This window comes from Andrena cerasifolii, chromosome 13 (genome assembly GCF_050908995.1).
Source record: "Andrena cerasifolii isolate SP2316 chromosome 13, iyAndCera1_principal, whole genome shotgun sequence".
NCBI classification, from domain to species: domain Eukaryota; kingdom Metazoa; phylum Arthropoda; class Insecta; order Hymenoptera; family Andrenidae; genus Andrena; species Andrena cerasifolii.
Window position 1 is genome coordinate 11,052,371 of NC_135130.1, and position 18,404 is coordinate 11,070,774.

At 43.6% G+C, this 18,404-nt stretch overlaps 2 protein-coding genes across 12 annotated transcripts; both read left to right on the forward strand.

The window, feature by feature from the left end:
* The first annotated feature begins 457 nt into the window (after positions 1 to 457).
* Positions 458 to 9,252, forward strand: LOC143375794 (phospholipase A2 isozymes PA3A/PA3B/PA5). 7 transcript variants are annotated; one of them, XM_076825269.1, is made up of 5 exons: positions 1,571 to 2,179; positions 3,328 to 3,511; positions 5,470 to 5,724; positions 5,894 to 6,231; positions 6,556 to 6,964. In XM_076825269.1, exons 3-5 carry the CDS (start codon positions 5,470 to 5,472, stop codon positions 6,707 to 6,709), a joined length of 747 nt encoding a protein of 248 aa, XP_076681384.1. In that variant the 5' UTR covers positions 1,571 to 2,179; positions 3,328 to 3,511; the 3' UTR covers positions 6,710 to 6,964. The 7 variants fall into 7 exon arrangements, with proteins under 7 accessions (XP_076681388.1, XP_076681381.1, XP_076681384.1 ...); XM_076825270.1 differs by having other exon boundaries at positions 1,571 to 1,777; XM_076825273.1 differs by lacking the exons at positions 1,571 to 2,179; positions 3,328 to 3,511 and adding an exon at positions 458 to 649 and having other exon boundaries at positions 6,891 to 9,252.
* A 66-nt stretch (positions 9,253 to 9,318) lies between these two features.
* Limk1 (LIM domain kinase 1) lies at positions 9,319 to 18,187 on the forward strand. 5 transcript variants are annotated; one of them, XM_076825190.1, is made up of 8 exons: positions 9,319 to 9,492; positions 10,211 to 10,325; positions 10,395 to 10,835; positions 11,225 to 11,317; positions 11,974 to 12,106; positions 12,228 to 12,460; positions 12,538 to 12,766; positions 12,883 to 18,187. In XM_076825190.1, the coding sequence occupies exons 1-8, from the start codon at positions 9,471 to 9,473 to the stop codon at positions 15,193 to 15,195; spliced, it is 3,579 nt and encodes a 1,192-aa protein (XP_076681305.1). In that variant the 5' UTR covers positions 9,319 to 9,470; the 3' UTR covers positions 15,196 to 18,187. The 5 variants fall into 5 exon arrangements, with proteins under 5 accessions (XP_076681305.1, XP_076681302.1, XP_076681307.1 ...); XM_076825187.1 differs by lacking the exon at positions 9,319 to 9,492 and adding an exon at positions 9,512 to 10,054; XM_076825192.1 differs by lacking the exon at positions 9,319 to 9,492 and adding an exon at positions 9,512 to 10,008.
* The last annotated feature ends 217 nt before the right edge of the window (positions 18,188 to 18,404 follow it).

An 18,404-nucleotide genomic window follows, 5' to 3' on the forward strand; every position in this document is an offset into this window, starting at 1 on the left:
CTGCGTTCCAGTGTTTAGATACAGTTTTTGTTCCGCTATCCTTTTCTATCAATTCAGAAATATGCTTAATTTATTGATTCTGAAGTTTTAGGACGGTACGAAAGAATTATACACTTTGGAGCAAAGGAAATTCAGATCCATCATATGTAACCTTGTAAATAAACCTACAATTTCTCTTAAAAACATTGTTGACACAAAAAGCTAAGTAGGTATCATTTCCAGCCCATAATAGATATAAATGATGTCAAACGAGTTTAACGCCTCTGAGAGAAGGGACCCTCTCGACCACCCCATGCAATAGCGATCCCATCTATTTACAACAGACAGTTCTATATGTTATAGAGTTATAAACATGCGGCATATCACGTGATATGGAATCTCCCCCGGTGTAACTCATCTGGACCACGGGTCCATATATCTATGCCCCTGAATATCAGTATCCTGACGACCCGTTTTAACGATCAGTCTGATAGCAACCGTTGAGGAGAATAAGCCAATCTTGCACAGACAAGGGAAGGCATCCTACGACGGCAACCCTTCTTACACTGTCGCTGATCTACAGAGCCACGTAAGGGACCAACGAGACGTCTGCTCTCTCGTCATTGCCAAACAGGAATTAAAACAGTTCCAAGAGCAAAGCTTTTCAAACGTACGTATATTAATTACGATTTGCTTAGATCTTTACTGCCAGACTGTTCAGGGGATTAAGATGACGAAACGTTTATGGCTGAGTAGATATTCGGCGGGAAAAGGGTTCTATTCCTCGTTTCCGTTACTTTCCTGACGTCAGAAATAGATGCACAACAGGATCTCCAAAACCTGTCTCAACCGCCTCAATAATTTATCCCGAAACGACGAAACACGAAGTCACATGCCATTCACGTACCTACTTACGTATACATTATTCAAAATATATATCCTTTAACGAGCGTACGTGATGGGACTCGGTAAGCAATAGTCTCAGGAAGAACACCGCAAATATTAGAGGGTAATAGTCTAGAAACTTCCTCAATTCCAACAGTAGCCAACTCTGCAATCATCTTACTAAAACCAGGAACTCATTGCCCACCAAAACACAATCATCTATCCGCCCGCCACAGTTCTCCCACAAAATGTCAACACCTACAGGGTGAATGTATAGCCATCTATGGAACAAAGTAACATTCGGAAAGCCAAGTAGGTGGTCCTCGAATTCGCCCGAGGTACCAAAACTGGCGTTATTGTCTCTACTACAAAAAAAAATCCATTCACTTAGCGACCGCGACGTTGACACTTCCCTAATGAATTCCAAAGGGTTGCCAGACAGTAGCTACTCTTCCTAACCCCACAGTGGCCTTCGAAATACCGAATAGCCAGTCCTCCAATTATCTCGAACACAGTATCACAAACACCCACTCGACAGATTTCACAGGACGCCGAGTCCTGAGTCGGTCGGCTGCTCGAGGGGCTGTTGCGCACTGCAGCAGCCCCGAGTCGCGTTGCGGTTTCGGGGGTGCGCAGATGGGGGTGGCGGCGGCGCTATAGCGTACCCCGCGCGGCTTGCCTCTTCTTTCAGTGAGTTTCGCGTTATTCCCTCGGCTCGAGTGCCTCCTCCGTTAAAGCCGTCGATTACGCCGACCGTCGGCCCGGTGCCTCGAAGATCTCGTCGATCGATCCCCAGCTCCGAGATTCGTTCCGTTCAATCTCCTCGACAGTCTCCTGGCCGTCCCTTGGGCTCGCGGTCGGTGCGTCGTGGATGCACACGCACGCCACTGCACGTGCACGAGTTCGCCGCAGGGTAATTCCATCGATTTAAGCGGGCGCGTGCACGACGTATGGTATCGCAACGAGCGGCGATTCGTTCGGGAATTGTTCTTGACGTCAGATCGCACCGCTAATTCTATAATTCTTCGTCGCGGTAACAGCGGTTGGGTGTTTCTTGGGTGTCGTTTCTCTCGTTTAAGAGTTTCCCGCGTCCCTTGGGACGATCCGTCCATGCAACTTTTCGCAACGGAAAGTCTGCTGTATGGTTCTTGCTTAGCTCCTTCGCGAGTGTCATATACTTTGTGCACTTTCTCGACCAAAAATCTTAACTAAGTAAATGGCTCCGGGAGGATCGCCTTCGGGATTATGAATCCGTATCTCGTCATGCTTCTAACGCATATCTCTTTCAAAGGGGAAGAACAGTGGCCATTAAAAGGTAATTTGGTAATGACGAGCAGGGAGTCATCCTAATTGGCATTCCGCTCATCAATGGTTCGAGGATTAGCTTGATTACCACAGAGTTCATTTTGTCGATGGGTATTGTAGGGGAAAGCGGGCAGAGAGTGTTTGAACGATATTTTCCACGCGATCAGAGCCCAGTGGAGGATCGACGGCGATGATTTACGACGAGTGACCCTCGGAGCGTCGAAGGTGGGTCACAGTCGATTGAGTCACAGTCGATTATAGGGTTGCCCCAGTGACGTGACTCGGCACAGGTTCAAGAGACAAGTTCGTCAACGAGCCCCGCTGACCCAGATTCTCGATATCTGCTTCAATTTTCCGAGCATACGCGGGGTGCTTCGCGTGACGCTTTCAGGATCACCCGCCCCCAAACTGGGACGATCTAATCGGGCTAATTGAATGGAGCTCCGATCGATCGGGCAGAGCTAGCCATTGGGAGACGCTAATTACATCGATCTCGATATCCAGCGGCTCTATTACTTTCGATTCTGATACCCCAATTTAATCTATCAACACTTTAATAGATAATGTCCCCTTCGCAGATATTTAATATTCCTCGTCCACCCAGAATTCTTTCCGATTCTTTCACAAAATATTTATAATCTTCTTAGTACCCAGCATCTCTTGCGCAACATCCTCCGGATTAAACAGGCACCTCCTTTTTAATTTGTTACATGAAATCTGATAGCAATCTCCAAAGGCCACTCGAGTGCCATTTAAAGTGGTATTCGGAATGGGACCGCCTCGAGACTCTTATAGGTGATTCGCAAGGTCGTCCATCGTCTCCCAGACAATCTCCTCGTTTTTCCCCTATGGGACTGGCTAGATCGAAATCGTTCTTCGCGACACCGTCGCAGGAAGGACAGCCGGTGCGAAGCCTTCGTTTCGTTCTTTGTTCCTTATCTCCGCGTCGACCTTACCCGGGAACAGGCCTTGAAGGAATCTTTGGGAACGGTTCTCGGGAAAGTTGAAGCCCCCATCAGTCGCTTGGCGTCCCTCGCCGCCACTGCTTCGAATATTCGCGTCACCTTTGGTCTCCTCCATTAAACGAACTCGAATCGCTGAGTCTTACCGAGTTTTCTGCCCATTCTCGCGGAGTGCATGGTTGAAAAATGTCTCCAGAATCCTCGACGGTGAATTAGTCTCGATTTTCCCCGAAGAGACTTTTCCTCTCTTCGAGCGGTGGGGGATAAGTCCGACGGAATGTGAAGAGTGAGGTCCTCGGGAAAGAAGAAAGAGGGGAGTGCGGATCTTATCTCTCGAGGTGGACGTAATTTTGCAACGGACTCATTTCCATAAATCACCAGTAAGTGCTTTCGTGCCTCCTCCCCCTCCTCGCGAGATGAATGTTATTCGGTTAGGTTAATAATGGCGGTAAAATGGGGCAAGTAAGATAGCACGCATGGGTGTTGCGAAGTAGGATAGCACGCATGGGTGATGTGAAGCGCAATACCGATCATGTAACAGGAACGTCGCGACGTAATAGAATATATAGAAGGACGCGCGAACACCTTGAAGCTCGCCTTGCAGGATTAGAAAAATATTCAACATTGATGGGTACAAAAGTTGCAAATTATGTTAATAATAGAATGAACTGGTTCGCGTAGGAACGTTAGACATTGCGGCCATGAATCTATTCGCAAACAAGTTTAAGCTCTGCCAGCATAGGCGTCCGGAGTCAGTCGGGGGTGGCCTCCCTGTGTTTCGAGACAAACTCGCTTATATTTAAAAACTGATCTTTACTAAGTTTATACTAAAAAAGTGAATATTTTTAAATTTTTAATAAAATTGACACTACAACATTTTCCATGTGCTCTCCACTACTATATTCTTCTTTACCGTCACGCCAAAATGGCCCCCGCCCCTGGAAAAAAGTTTGCGGACGCCCTTCTCTGCCAGTATAAAAACACAACCCTCCCACTTGCTTTCCATCCAACTGTGTAACAAAAAACAGTTTAATAGATATGGGGGGAATTAATCGTCCATTCAATTCCCCAATTTACATATGCTAAGTCCACATCTACATATACCCATCTGGTGATGGCCAATGAAAAAAAGTTCATGAGATCAGAACTTGCGTCCGACGAGTATAGATTCAAGGTTCAATATGCTAAGGTAGAAAACAAGGAAATACATCGATCTACCAAGGAAAGTAAAAACGTCCACGTCGCAGATGCGATGAGTTGGGCAGTTCGACCAAAGAACGCATCAGTTCCACGACGTTTTAATTAATCTACCCCTCTGACTTGCTCGTTAAAGCGACCGGAATTCCTGCAGGCCAATCTATTTGAACCGTTGCGTTTCAACAAGCGACGATTAATGCCCGGATTAAGAAAGAAAACGTCACGCTGTTCTGTCACGTAACGCAATCAATTCCCATTAGATCCGATCTCCTGGGATCATGGCAGCACTGATTGAGTTGTCATGGGGCGGGGGAGATCTCGTTTAAATAGTAATTCGAACTATACCATTGTGAAACGCAAGCTTTCACTTTTGGAACGAATCAGGAGGGTGTTGAGAAGGACGCTACAAAAAGAATATCTGGGGGGTTGTGGTCTGCCTGGTTGAAATGCCACACAAATGAGATATTGACACAAAGCTGCTATCCCAATAGAGTGGCCTTTACTGACTTAATTCAATTACGAGAGCATTCACTTGTTGCTCGAGGTAATTAGCCAACCTAGCCTCACTATGCCGGTAGCACTGTGTGTTCAAGTGAAATTGCGGCTAAAGTACCAATAACGTTGATGTTTGTACGCCAGAGTTAGTAAAAAGTTGAGAAACACCTTCGTAAATCATTGACACGCTATCCTCGTTGCCTGCGATGGCGTTCCTGTTAACAGGTGCGATTTTGAGTAATCGAAAGATAAATAAACCTGAGACTAGTCTTCTGCAGATTTAAATGTCTATTAAGAGGACGCGTTTCACTCCCAATGAATGATGTCATCCATGACCTTCGTGGCATTCCATGGACATGTTAAATAAGAATATTTTTTTGCACGTCTCTTATATTATGTGCCGATCGTTATGCAATGTTTTCATTCAACTCTGTGGAAGAAATACTACTAATGATTTTCAAGTTCTGTTCAATATTCATATCGATGCAAATTCTATTCAACATTGACCTCATTTAACGCTTTGAAGTGAAATTCTACTGCAATTTGTATCCTAAGGCGTTCCTATTCCTTCCGTCTCATATTACGAGAAGCCTAACCTCGTTTAGGCAACTGAACTCCATTTTCCCCATTGGGATTTAATTTCCAGATGCTTGCTGTGTTCTTATTGATCATATCAACCCTTTGGGGGGATGAAACCGGGGCCAGCGTCCTGGTGGCGGACCCCACCATGTCTAGGATGGTGGAATTAAACGCAGACGCCCCATTTTGTGCCCTTTACCACGATCGCGGGGTAATACAGAGGATGGTTCTTGGCGCTGACCCCAAGAAAGTCAGACAAATGTCTAGCAATCTCGTGGCGGATCTCGAGGAAACGTGCAAAGCTTCTCGTGATAAGGGAAGGGTAGGGGCCTCTTTAAAATAATTCATCTAGATTTTTCCACCCTTTTTACAAATTCATCCCACTTAACGAACGTAGCTCTTCGTGAAGGATTTCATTATCAAGAACTCTGGGGGAGCTACGTTCGCCATGGTTCATACTTCTTTCTCGAATAACGTTTCTGACTCATCAGAACCAGCCTCCAGGCGGTGGTATAATCTACCCAGGGACAAAATGGTGCGGACCTGGCACCCTAGCCAATTCGTACGACGACCTGGGTCAACACGCTGCCGAGGATGCCTGCTGCAGGGAACACGACCATTGTCCCATCACGATATCGCCCCAGGAGTGCATCCACGGTATATGCAACCATTCCCCATTCACACGGTCCCATTGTGACTGCGACGCCAAGTTCCGTAGGTGCCTGCAGACTCTCAACACGGAAGTGGCGAACACTCTAGGCGCGCTTTTCTTCAACGTCATACAAGTGATCTGCTTCAAAGAGAGACGGCCATGCTCCCAGTGGCAGAGGTAAGGTCCTGCAATATAATACACTCTACGATCGTTAATTTAAAATCGCTAGCTACAGTGGGTGGTACTCTGGGAAGGATATATCCTCCCGTTTCTATACTAGTCGCCCAATTTTAGTGTTCTCTACTGGATTTCAAAGGGGACTATTGCGAACACCGTTCCGAAATCCTAGAACGAAAAATTTCCCAAATAATTTCTCAATACCGAGTTCTTCCACCGTCCAGACACCTATTGCGCAAAACTGGAGCAAAAATAGCTTCGTTCCAGCACAGTCCTCTGGAACAATGATACTTTTAACAATTGCCTCGTCGAATGTCCCTTCAGTTGCCCCATATACTGGGACAGTTCGCCAAAGTTCGAGATCACGGAGCCACGGAAGGACCACTACGCCCACAAGGTGCTGTTCCTCAAGACTTTGCTGCAGGCGATGCGTAAGGTCCTCAAACGGAAGCAACAATACCTTCTCGGCGCAGCTTGACGGGATCCGGTTCCGTGAACGTAATTTTGCACGATTAGCTTCGATGTCTTGCAGGGTGTCGGTGACGAAGTAATCGGTGACGGTTTTTATGGGCTCACGGGGCTTCCTTGAATTGCTGTCTTCTGTGCAGCGGTTTTTGACGGTGTGACCGATAATCCTGGCCTGTACCGATCTGTTGCAGAAACGGCTACTCGGAGACCGTGTCGAATCGATTGTGCTCCCAGTACAAATTCCGTCCCAGCGATAAGTACGTGCCGCTGATGCCCCTGAACGTGAACTAGCTACTACGAAAGCGCAAGAAGAACGGACCCGACAGTCTTTGAAGCGGCGCCAGTTAACAGGGTTCCAATGAGCAAGCTAATTGCACGCGCGCGTTAACGATGGCCACGTTCCTCGTATGCTACCTGTGTCTTTCATTCGACAGAGGCTCGCGCCAATGGGAGTGAACGTCCAGTTATTGCGAGTTTCTTTCCTTTCGATCATTTCTTGACGGGGCAGTGAATCCTCCAGGATCTAAGGATCTTTGCTGGCAAAGATGTGTTACGACTTTTCTACTTCTATCTTGCCTCTTATTTTATTTCAATATTTAGCTGGAGGACGCGCATCTTCCTCGTAAGAAGGTTGCCCTTGAACGCGAACAGGCGGATTCGAGGGCAAGGAAAGAGCCCAATGGTCAGAAAGAGGAGGTAGAATGCGAGAAACGGCTATGTAAATGCAACACTTGTCGTCCTTGCAATTACGGTGCAAATGCACGGGGCCAACGTGCTATCCCACCCTTTCTTCCGCAGCCCTAAAGTAGAGCACGGGAAAAGGCGCCGTAATAAAGGACGGAACATTGAAACATTCAAGCGAAATCCGAGAAAAGGACAATCATTTTTGGAGATCGTTGTAAATGCATGCCATCGGTGAAACGATTTTACAATTACTGCTCAATAACACTCTTTAACGTGTACGCACTTTTAAATGGTATAGTGCAGACCACCTTCTGGCATTACGCGGGGAAAATTATATAATATTTCGGCTATTGAAAATAACGTAAAGAACGATGACAGAAAATTTGAATATACGTGGGTGATTGCTGTTCAGGCGTGATGGAGGAAGGTTTTACTGCAACTATATCGCTGCAACAAGGTTCGCGTTTCTTGCATATCATTCGTTGTCGTTGCAGTCGCGCAGGATGCGCGCGCAAACGCATGACGAGTCGTAGCATCGCTACGATACTGTTTACTTTAAGATTTTTTACTGGGTCGATGCAAAAGAAATGCCAATTCTAGTCAGAAATCAGACACTTCTGTTGGCAGAATAAAGAAGAGAAGATTCTTAACCTGTTTGAAGATCGATATGAAAGCGAGCACGATCAACATTCGTTTTTCAGAATAACAAAATGGGATTACTTTTGCATCGACCGTATAGAAACAGAGTACCAACGAATTCCTCGAGATTTACAATTTTCTATCCCCTTTGATAGCTTACATTTTTGGACAGGTACTTGTCTTCGAATTCTACTCAAACTAGTTTAGCCTATAAAATTCGTAGTAACGCTGCTCGAAATGATTGAAAGATTGGTTATCGTTAAAGAAGAATATCTTTCAATTATTTGGAACAGTGTATCAGAAACCTTACACGTGTGAAGAATCGACGACGGCGATCCAGCACAATTTTTACTGTGATTAAGATTTTACGCAACGTAGAAGCTTGGCATAGGTACCTATATGGTTTTACTCATAGACACACAACCAACCGTCCGTTATTTGTGACCCTCGGGCCCAAATAATCGATGCAACCAAAGAAAGAATCGAAAGTCCGCGAGATGATCGAGAATAAAGGCGGGATTTTTAAATACCTCGTGGAGGTCGGCCGGGAAGAGTGCAATCGATTTCTGTCTTTCGGTGACAAATATTGTCTCCTAACGACCTTCGATTGGTCTTCGATCGTACAGTAAAATCTTCTTAATTCGACTTAAATTTAACCAACCGTTAGAGAAGTTAGTGGGCACTTGCTAAGGAAACGTTTTGGCATCCAAACTTCTTTATAAATTCTGATTGTAAGTTAAGAATTAAGGAAATTCTACTGTAAGAACGAACGCGAATGAATAATATTTATAAGCATATCCGATTAATTTTCTAATTACTGTGTACGATATTAAAGTAGCTTTTAACATTTGCACGTAACAACGACTGCTTCTATTTCATTATTTATACACACGTACTATACTTCGTGTTAGCTTTCGTCAGAGAATATTTATGCTACGAATGTTACAATTACGGTTAACCATATCGATAGACAATTAAACTTCGATGCTGACGCAGCGCGAGTGATCGAATACCAAGTTTACACCGCGCTATCAATAAACATATTTACCTGTAATTTGCTCATAAGCTCGTATGATTACTATTATAACACGTGTACGCTTGTGCATCGATGCAAGTACAGTAATATTATCTTTAAAGCAACATCAAGAAAAGTTGCATTACATCTAAGTTGTAAAACAGATTCAAAATGAAGACCAAATATCGTTAGAATAAATGACTACCTCCTGACAATCTTCTTTTTTTCCATCAACCTTAACTCGGGCGATATCCTATGGAGGTTAGATCCTGAAAATCTTCGACACTCCCCGAAGCGCTGAAATACGCGTACCAAATTCAAGCCTTCCGCCACGGTGCGGAGCGCGCTGCGCTGACAATGGATCCCAACTCTGTTCGCTCTATATTCAGTGGTCAAAGCGTGGAGTGGGAGTGTGTCAGTTCTAGATGCTGTGATGGATGAAGTTTCGTCGAACGGTACGTCTTTTTCGGCAAAGTAGAAGCTTAGTTGTGGATCAATTGGCGCGAATCGCCAAGTAGAACGCGTTAAGTTCCGAACGTCTCCTACGGCGCATCGATTGATCGGCAATTTCGCGTGTACGCTCGACGCTCCGTGGTGCGCGTGGGCGTCCAGCCGTCCAAGTCCCCTGGCCCACGCTCCTCACGTCACTTTATTTACGCGTTCCTTCCCGTTGCACTTTCCCAATTATGTGTTCCTAAAGGCACCAGCGTGTGGGGGAGATCCCCCTGATCTCGACCGCACGTTTTCCCAATTGACAAGTCCCGATCGACTCAGAATCTCGCGATTCCTTGTCAGCTGGTTGATAAATGCCCCGCCGATGATGCTTACCTAACGTCAACCGTGAATCACGTTTCCTTCCTACCGCACGTCCCTGACGCGCTCAGTTTTCCATGGTACCGCGTCGTATTTGCTTTCTTAGCGCCGACGGGGTACCATTATTCGACATTCGATGCTGGATGATGCGCCCATCGGTACGTCCAACGTTCGACCTGAGGCCGTGCAAAAACGCACGTACGTGTATGTAAATACACAACGCAAAAAATATATAAACATAGGAGCAGGCAGAGCAGGCATGAACTTAGAAGAACATAGAGTTCTCCGCTTGCTACCGATCTTTAATGCCTTCCTGTCCACTGTTATCAACTTAGATGTTTGCTTCTGAATGTTGTCTAGACCCGGGAAGTGGGGAATGTGGAGGGACACTGACCTGCGCTGGATGCCTTAACGCGATCGACGAGGATGAATTCATACAGGCACTAAATCAAGAATGGCATATCGATTGTTTCCGGTAAGAAGGGGCTGTTTGATGCATAGTGGTGCAAAGATCGGATAATCTCGATGGTGAAAAATTCCTCAGGTGTTCGGCGTGTGATATCGGTCTCTCCTCGTGGTATTTCGAGAAGGATGGCCTGCTTTTTTGTAAGGATGATTATTGGGCCGCTTATGGGGAGGCCTGCCAAGGTTGCGGCCAAATCATCACAGGCCCCGTTATGCTGGCGGGAGATCACAAATTTCACCCAGAATGCTTCGCCTGCAACTCTTGCGGAGCTTTCATCGGGGATGGGGAGAGTTACGCGCTGGTCGAACGATCCAAGCTCTATTGCGGGTGCTGTTACAAGAGGCAGCTGCAGCCAATCAACAGGACGTCCAATTGCCCGTTCGCCCGAAAGCCGCACAGCATCAGACTGGTGGAAATACCCCCTAATACATCAGATCCTGAGAAACAGCGGGGAATCAAACTGACATTAGACACAACTCCTAGTCCTCGAAATTGCGGTGCTCTGCTCCGTATATCTGAGTATGTATATAAAATATACACAATATATTTCTATATCTTTGTACTATACTTTTTGGCTTTACATTTACTCCTGTTTACAAAAGTTTGTTAAAACGATTCGCTCACTTCTTCGGAAGAATAATGTCATTTACATAGATCTCATACTTCTAATTCTTCAATAGATAGAGTGAATTTCAGTTATCCAGAAAATAACATGTACGATAGCTTAAAAACGGGCGTTCCAAATTCATCTATCAGCCTACGTTGACCGGAATATCCTGTTTGTGTACCTTATGAAATTATACTGAATAAAGCTTTTCTAAAATATTTAACCGTGCATGAATAATTCTATGGTTACTTAAGAACCAGTACAGATGCGCAGCCTCTAATAACTTTGAACTAAAATGCAGGTTAATGAGAAATGTTCGTGGAAAGATCAGTAAGCTGCTGGCCTCTGTGATGGAGGTTCTGTTTAGGCTATGCTGCCACTTCTCTAATCATAGGTACAGCATAACAAATAATACGCACTAGATACTGTATTTTTTTTTATGAATTAGCTGTGTGTTTTTAGTACTCGCTACGTAACTGCACGCAGAATACATATGTTGTGCGAATAGTCTCGTCCTTGTGTAATATTATTTGTTCATTTAGTATGTGCCGCAGATCCGTAAGCATGTAACGGTCAGGATGAAGTGACGGTTCATACACCTAAGAACAGTAATATATTATCAACACATAACACCGCATTGCATTAACTTTCATCATCCTAAAAGCCGTTTGAAGAATAAAATTCTCGATTCTATTTCAAACTTCCATGTTATATGTTTGTTCCATATACTTGTTTTTAGGTAATCAGTGAATTTCTTCCCCGTTTGTTCTCGTTTACAAAGCAGAGTCTTGCATTTTGTATTTTGTACCCATTGTGCTTCACGTCGTATGGGCATCGAATAGTTCAGAAAATGAACGAGGTCGCAAACGAACATGCGACATCAGCTTCACTATCTAGTCTCTATTCTCTTCCTTATCATGACACTACTATATATGTAATATTCAATACAGTACGATACTCAGATACGAATCAAGTGCACGCAAAGTTTTGCATGTCCTGTTAAAAAGAGTGTTTATGAACTTTGAAGATGTCACATGGAACGTGTTACAGACTGAACATGTCCAGTGATCTCATATCATTACACATTGGTGACCGAATACTCGAAGTGAATGGCACTCCAGTCAAGGATCAGCCTATAGAGAGCATCGAAAATCTCATACAACATTCAGATACAGTTCTGCAGGTGATTCTTCTCTCTAGAACCAGCTATAATGCAAATTCAACCGAAATTTCAGCTACATACTGTCATCGCATGCTTGTTAACTATGGGCTGAATATAGAAACAAGCGCATTCAATATTTCAGCTGACCATCGAGCACGATCCCGATGCAGTATCGCGGCGACCGACATTCCCATCGCCGTCCGCGGCGATGTTAACGTCCATTGGAAGTCCGAGAACGAGCCCGGAGAATAAAGAGCGATTATTTAAGCGTCGGGACGAAGGTTACATCAGTGGGACGCGAAGCAGGCAATTGAGAAGAACGAGAGATCCTATGCACAAAGAACGTAGCAGCTCCATGTCGCGGCTGCTTGACGGGTGCGCGAACCATTCCACATTAAACTGCTTTTATAGCGAACGCTCAAGTATATCATGTTACTTTACCATCCCTGTAGATCTACACCTGCAAATCCTACGTGCGACCTGAGCAGAACGAGATCGTTTCGTGTGGAGCCAAAGAATCAAAGAATATTCCGTGCCAGTGATCTAGTGAAAGGGGAACTCTTAGGTACAGGATTCTTCGGGCAAGTGTTCAAAGTCACGCACAGGGATACTAATGAAGTTATGGTGCTAAAGGAGTTGTATAGGGTGGACGAGGAAGCCCAGAAGAACTTCTTAAAGGAGGTAAGTTCTATGCTTGGAAATAACAGGTCTGGCACCGCCGGTCGGTTCGTATTCCACGTATGCACATATTTGCACTTGTCACCCTATTTTCTTCTATTTCTGCACGGTTTCAATAGGTCGCAGTGTTACGTTCGTTACATCACAATAATGTTCTCCGATTCATCGGGGTCCTCTACAAGGACAAGAAGCTCCACTTGGTCACTGAGCACATAGCAGGTGGGACTCTGAGAGCCTTGCTGCACGACACGAACGAAACCTTGCCATGGGAACAGCGAACGTCGTTTGCCAAGGATATCGCCGCCGGTATGGCTTATCTACATTCCATGAACATCATTCATCGGGACTTGAACTCGCACAACTGCCTGGTGCGCGAGGACAAGACTGTGGTCGTCGCCGACTTCGGTCTGGCTCGAATAATACAGAATGGCAATTCACCGGACAGTCGCAAATGCAACAGACATTCCGATGGGGAGGTGAAAACGTCGAAGAAGGAGAGGAAGAAGAGATACACAGTAGTGGGGAACCCATATTGGATGGCCCCTGAGATGATGAAGGGTAACAAGTACGACGAGAAGGTTGATATATTCAGCTTTGGTATCGTCGTGTGCGAGATCATAGGACGCGTCCAAGCTGATCCAGATTACTTGCCGCGATCCTCAGACTTCGGCCTAAACCAGAACGTGTTTAAAGAGAAATTCTGCTCCAATTGTCCAGAAGCGTTTTACATGATCGCCTTTCTCTGTTGCGATTTAAACCCCGACAAAAGACCGCCCTTCGAGGTGATGCAGATCTGGCTGGAGGGTTTAGCGATGCATTTATCGGTGGGTGCCGAGTTGCCGTCGAATTTGGAATTCGACATTAGAAACTATACTGGACCTAGCACGAGCACTAGCGAGTCGACGACTCCAGAGACCCTTGCACCGCTATTGAAGCCCATTAAAGAGGGTCAGGTACACCAGGAAAAGAAACGGTGCAGCGGTTGCGACGATAGCACGCTGGAGCGTGAGGAATCTGTTCAGAGTGGTAACACGCTTCAAGTGCCCGAAGTGATAAGTTCCAGGGGAAGATATACGAGGCAGAACAGCAAAACAAACGAATCGCCTAGAAACGCAGGGCGATATTTGAGGCAGAACTCGAGGTCTAAAGAGACTACGATCGAAAGGGAGAAACCGGATATAATTATCTCCCCAGAATCCAGTGGGTTCACTGGATACTTTGCCAGGCAAAATATGAAATCAAACGAATCATCCCCCCACATTTCCAATGATAAAGACGCTTGTGTGAGGCAAAACGATCTAACCCAATGCAACCTGAAACGAATACCCACTATCGAAAAGATAAGATACGTGGGCCGAGCGAGTCCATGCTCTTTGTCAGACACTCCTGAATACATAATCGATAACAAGTGTTCGTACACGGTGAATAGCAGTCTGAACTCTAAGTTAGGGGAGAAGTCCAATGATCATAATTCGGTTGGAAGCGGTCACTCGAGAACGAAGCTGGAGAACAAATTCAAAATGTCTGATCCGAGCTCGGTTAACTCCTACTTAAGGCAAATCGGAAAATCTGCGAATGCCATGGAGAAGGAAAATAAGATGGGTGACCAAAACGAGAGCGAGTCCAAAAAGCCTTGCAACGACAACTCAAAATCGTCTACGGGTTCTTACTTAAGGAGGACAAAGATTTCTCCCACGAAAGAGACGCCAAAGAATGCATTCTCCTCGCAGAAAAAGAGTCTATCGACCGAAGCTGGTACTTCGTTGCAATCAAAAGTAACTATAAGTTCAGGAGAAATCGAAGAAACTAAACCTATCAACGACAGAGTATCGAGGCAGGAGAGCAACGTGTCGGACATTGGTAGTATCCTATCCAGGCAAGGAAGTCTGACAGTATTAGACTGTACAGTGAAATACAAAGATAAAGGGTACAAAGATTATTCGCCTTATAATACGCTGCGAAAGGACGATCTCCGCAAAGACAGCTGTTGTGGGAAAAATTCTGCACTTTGTTACACGGGCAGTGTTTATTCAAATTCAAGTCTCTCCAAGAATGACGATTTCCTTATATACAATACACAAAATGAGACTAACGTCGAGAACAAAAAAGACTGCACCACATCCATCCAAGATTGCATGAAGCTAGAGTCTAATGATCCTAAGAAGACAGTAATCAATACCAAGTCGGCGTACGATAACAAGTTGCCCATCTCCTTGGCGGAGTACAGCGGCTGTTACAAAAATGTGGATCTATGCAGGCAAGACAGCTTTGGTTCGGACAGCGCAGTAGGTACTATGAAGAGTGACTTTTTCGCAGACTTGGACTTCGTTCAGTTGAGAGATGGTAAGCACACGCCGGATTTGTGCCATACTCCTGAACGATGTTGCACACCTAACCGCGCAGCCTCTCCGATAGAGAGCACAGCTTTGTGAAGGGTCTGCGCGAACGAAGCGCCGGAGTAACGTACTATGTTTATAACGAAACGAATCTCACCTTACTAATTTGATCTCTGTGTATGGTTAACCTTTAAGATCTGGGCAATTTAACTCCTTTAGTTTCTTCGTTTTTTAACTTCTATAACCGCATAAACCGTACGATCACATCAAGTGTTAGTTTCTCCTTGAATGTGGTATAGTATTGCATAACAATGCGTAGGAAAAGTATTAACAGTTTGACGTCCAGTATTAATGAATCTCATTGTTATCGGTTTCATGTGGTTCTCAAGCATTCGGATACTATGGTAGTGAGTGGTATGTCGAAATAGCTCACACGAAGGAGTTCGCATTCCTGCAGAATCTTGCCTCGTGAGTTTTTAAAGTGGGAGTTCAAGTATTTATAAGACTAACGAAAGCATTCCATCCAGAATATATCTTGGTGAGTTCATAAGCAGTTGGAACTAACGCGAGCTTCGATAGATGGTGTGTGAAACGCGCCGGTCAAGTCAATGAAACGCGTTGTTAGAACGTTGTGTCGGTCTGATCGGTGCATCTCCATTATTTCGTTTCTCTTTGGAAATACAGGATTATATTTCGAAGAATGTAAACGCTATGTAGAGTCAGTTTGTAGAATAGAGTGTATAAAAAAAACTATATCTTTGACTGGATATATGTGTACATCGTACTGTAAAATATTATCCGCATATATGATGGTGGTGTGCATGTACAGACCATTGACATGTATAAATTCAGAGTCGTAATTTATATCTTTGTTACTTGTCTCGAGGATGGAATGACACCAATCTGATATTATCTTTAATGCTCTTGATCTTGTAAGTTACTTATATCTCTTACTTCCCTTTAATACGTAAGTTACAAAATCAAGACTACTTTGTCTTTATTTATTTTATTCGTTCTGTAACTAATGCTTGCGCTTATTGTGGCAAAGATATAAACGACGATGAAGTAGTATGATGTGTATAATACGAAGATTGTACATATAGTTTTGTATATATATTCCAACATTTGTCATGTTCAAAACACTGTTCACAAAACGTATATATTTAACAGTGAAGAAGCTTTATATTGATAATGTAGAGACGAAAGTTTTTTTGATACTATTAAAAAGTTGTATTTCTATTCTATTACATTCTAATCGTAAGCGAAACGTTCCCTAATTTTATCGAGACAGAATGAACAGCATGATTATGACTTATTAAAGGAAGCATTGATACATTTTTTTATATAAACAATTGATAAAGGGTTACAATTTTTCTTGCATGCGTTAAAAAGAATTGTTTACATTGTTATCCGTGTTTCTTTGCTATTCAATGTCTTTTAAGTTATGTGATTGGAAACATTAAAATCCGTTTTCCTTATTTTACGAGAAATTTTATTGAGCGCTACCCCGTCGTTATCAAAGGATCTTAATTTATTACACCAAATAGACGTTTATTATCTGTGATAAAAAGTGTTTTAAAGCTGTCTGTAATCGAAGCAAAATCTATTGCGGAGTAAACTTATGGGACTGTTGCTAAGAAACGAACCCCAATTCTAATTCATAGGTGTGTGTGAAGAGAAGCAATTACAAGCAATTTTTTCAATATTATTTGAATGGACAATATGCGCAATGAATGACATTGCAAGTATCACTTGTACTCGAGGAAGGAATAATCATAGCGTAAAGGGGCGGGCATGTGCGAATAACATTTTAAGATCATGGGAGCAGAATGAAAATCTTATAATGGAATAATTGTATACGCGATAGTGTGTGTACGTAAAGCGAGCAGAGAGAACTCGTGAAACGTTTTCAACGAACAGTATTAATCCCGTTATCGTTGCTTACTCATAAATAACATAGTATACACAAAGTAGGGGAACCCTATAGACACGAGACGGGCACAAAAGGAAAGAACTCTGTGAACTTCTGTAAAAAGGAAGAACACCTCCTGAACGATAGTGGGCACATTATTTTTATAGTCTCTATAAATTGTCACGCTCCTTCTGCTCTACCTTTCGAATGGGAGAGCACGAGGAGCGTGTGCTCGTCATTAAATTATTAAAAATTATTTTTCTTCACTCCGACGATGTAGCGACGAGAAAGCAGAAGAAACACGATCAGAGCATGCGACATATTTAATGTAACACTTTGTTAAAAAAAAGAAGAAAAAAAAACAGAAACAAATTGTAGAAGAGCACATGGTGGATATTTTTACGAGAAAAGATTTTGTAAGGGACATTTGCAAGTACCTTTTTAATCGTATTTTCGAAGAGAACTTAGGAACGCGATTTGATGACTTCTTCGGATAACAACATACTGCTGATCATATTATTGTTAAAGTTGTTCCAAACTAAACCGACAAATGGCTGTACCGTCATTATTTTACAAATAAACTGTATATTATCTTTTAGGCTTTTACACTGAATCGCGTCACCATATACATATGTACTGCACTTGTTGAATTCAAGATTTCGCGCGCTTAGGCACTGGCTGCAACTTTGAGGTTAACCGCGGAACAGTTGGCCTTTAAATGATGGCCTAATCTGTCTATTTCTGTAATTTAACTGATCAGCAAAATGTTACGAAGCCTCATTTTACGAGTCCCCAAAGTACAATGAAGTATGTAAATTTTTCTTACAAAGTTTTTTCTTCGGACTGAGAAAATGGACCTTGTATCCGTAACGGGAAGCAGTGTGTGTCGACATGGACCGTCGAACAGTGACTGGGCAATGAAGCACGTTGTTCTTTACAATGCACATTTGTTGACAGATAAACAATTATTTATATTCTTGGCGACACCAACACGATACTTCCTCACGATTGCTCAACATTTCCACGACAGAAATTGTAAATTTTTTGTACTTATTACTTGTAACGTTTCGAAATCGTTTTCGGTTGTGAAACTGTTGCGATTAGGGAACACATATTTCTGTTTAACATTTTAGTAATACAGAGAGAGAAAAAAAGAAGAATAAATGGTTGAGAGTACGAACTGTATTTTTTCAATTATTCCTTGGACACTATACTTCGGTTAATAAGTGATTTGCCAAATTTCATTGAATTTGGTAGTGTTCAACTAGTTTGAAGCTATGAAATGCGTTCGATTTTTTAAGACGAACACGTTTATCAAATGCCAGCAAGTAGTGATCCATGAGATAGCTGTGGTAGCTGAAGGAACATGCTGCAGATGGCAGCATCTATTAGA

Bases quoted from the DNA above. Each gene is read 5' to 3' on its own strand.
- LOC143375794 (XM_076825266.1), top strand. From the start codon at position 5,470: ATGCTTGCTGTGTTCTTATTGATCATATCAACCCTTTGGGGGGATGAA. The intron at 5,725-5,893 runs GTAGGGGCCTCT...CTGACTCATCAG, and splicing joins CTTCTCGTGATAAGGGAAGG to AACCAGCCTCCAGGCGGTGG. The intron at 6,232-6,555 runs GTAAGGTCCTGC...ATGTCCCTTCAG, and splicing joins CCATGCTCCCAGTGGCAGAG to TTGCCCCATATACTGGGACA.
- Limk1 (XM_076825187.1), top strand. From the start codon at position 9,928: ATGGTACCGCGTCGTATTTGCTTTCTTAGCGCCGACGGGGTACCATTA. The intron at 10,836-11,224 runs GTATGTATATAA...ACTAAAATGCAG, and splicing joins GCTCTGCTCCGTATATCTGA to GTTAATGAGAAATGTTCGTG. The intron at 12,107-12,227 runs GTGATTCTTCTC...TCAATATTTCAG, and splicing joins ATTCAGATACAGTTCTGCAG to CTGACCATCGAGCACGATCC.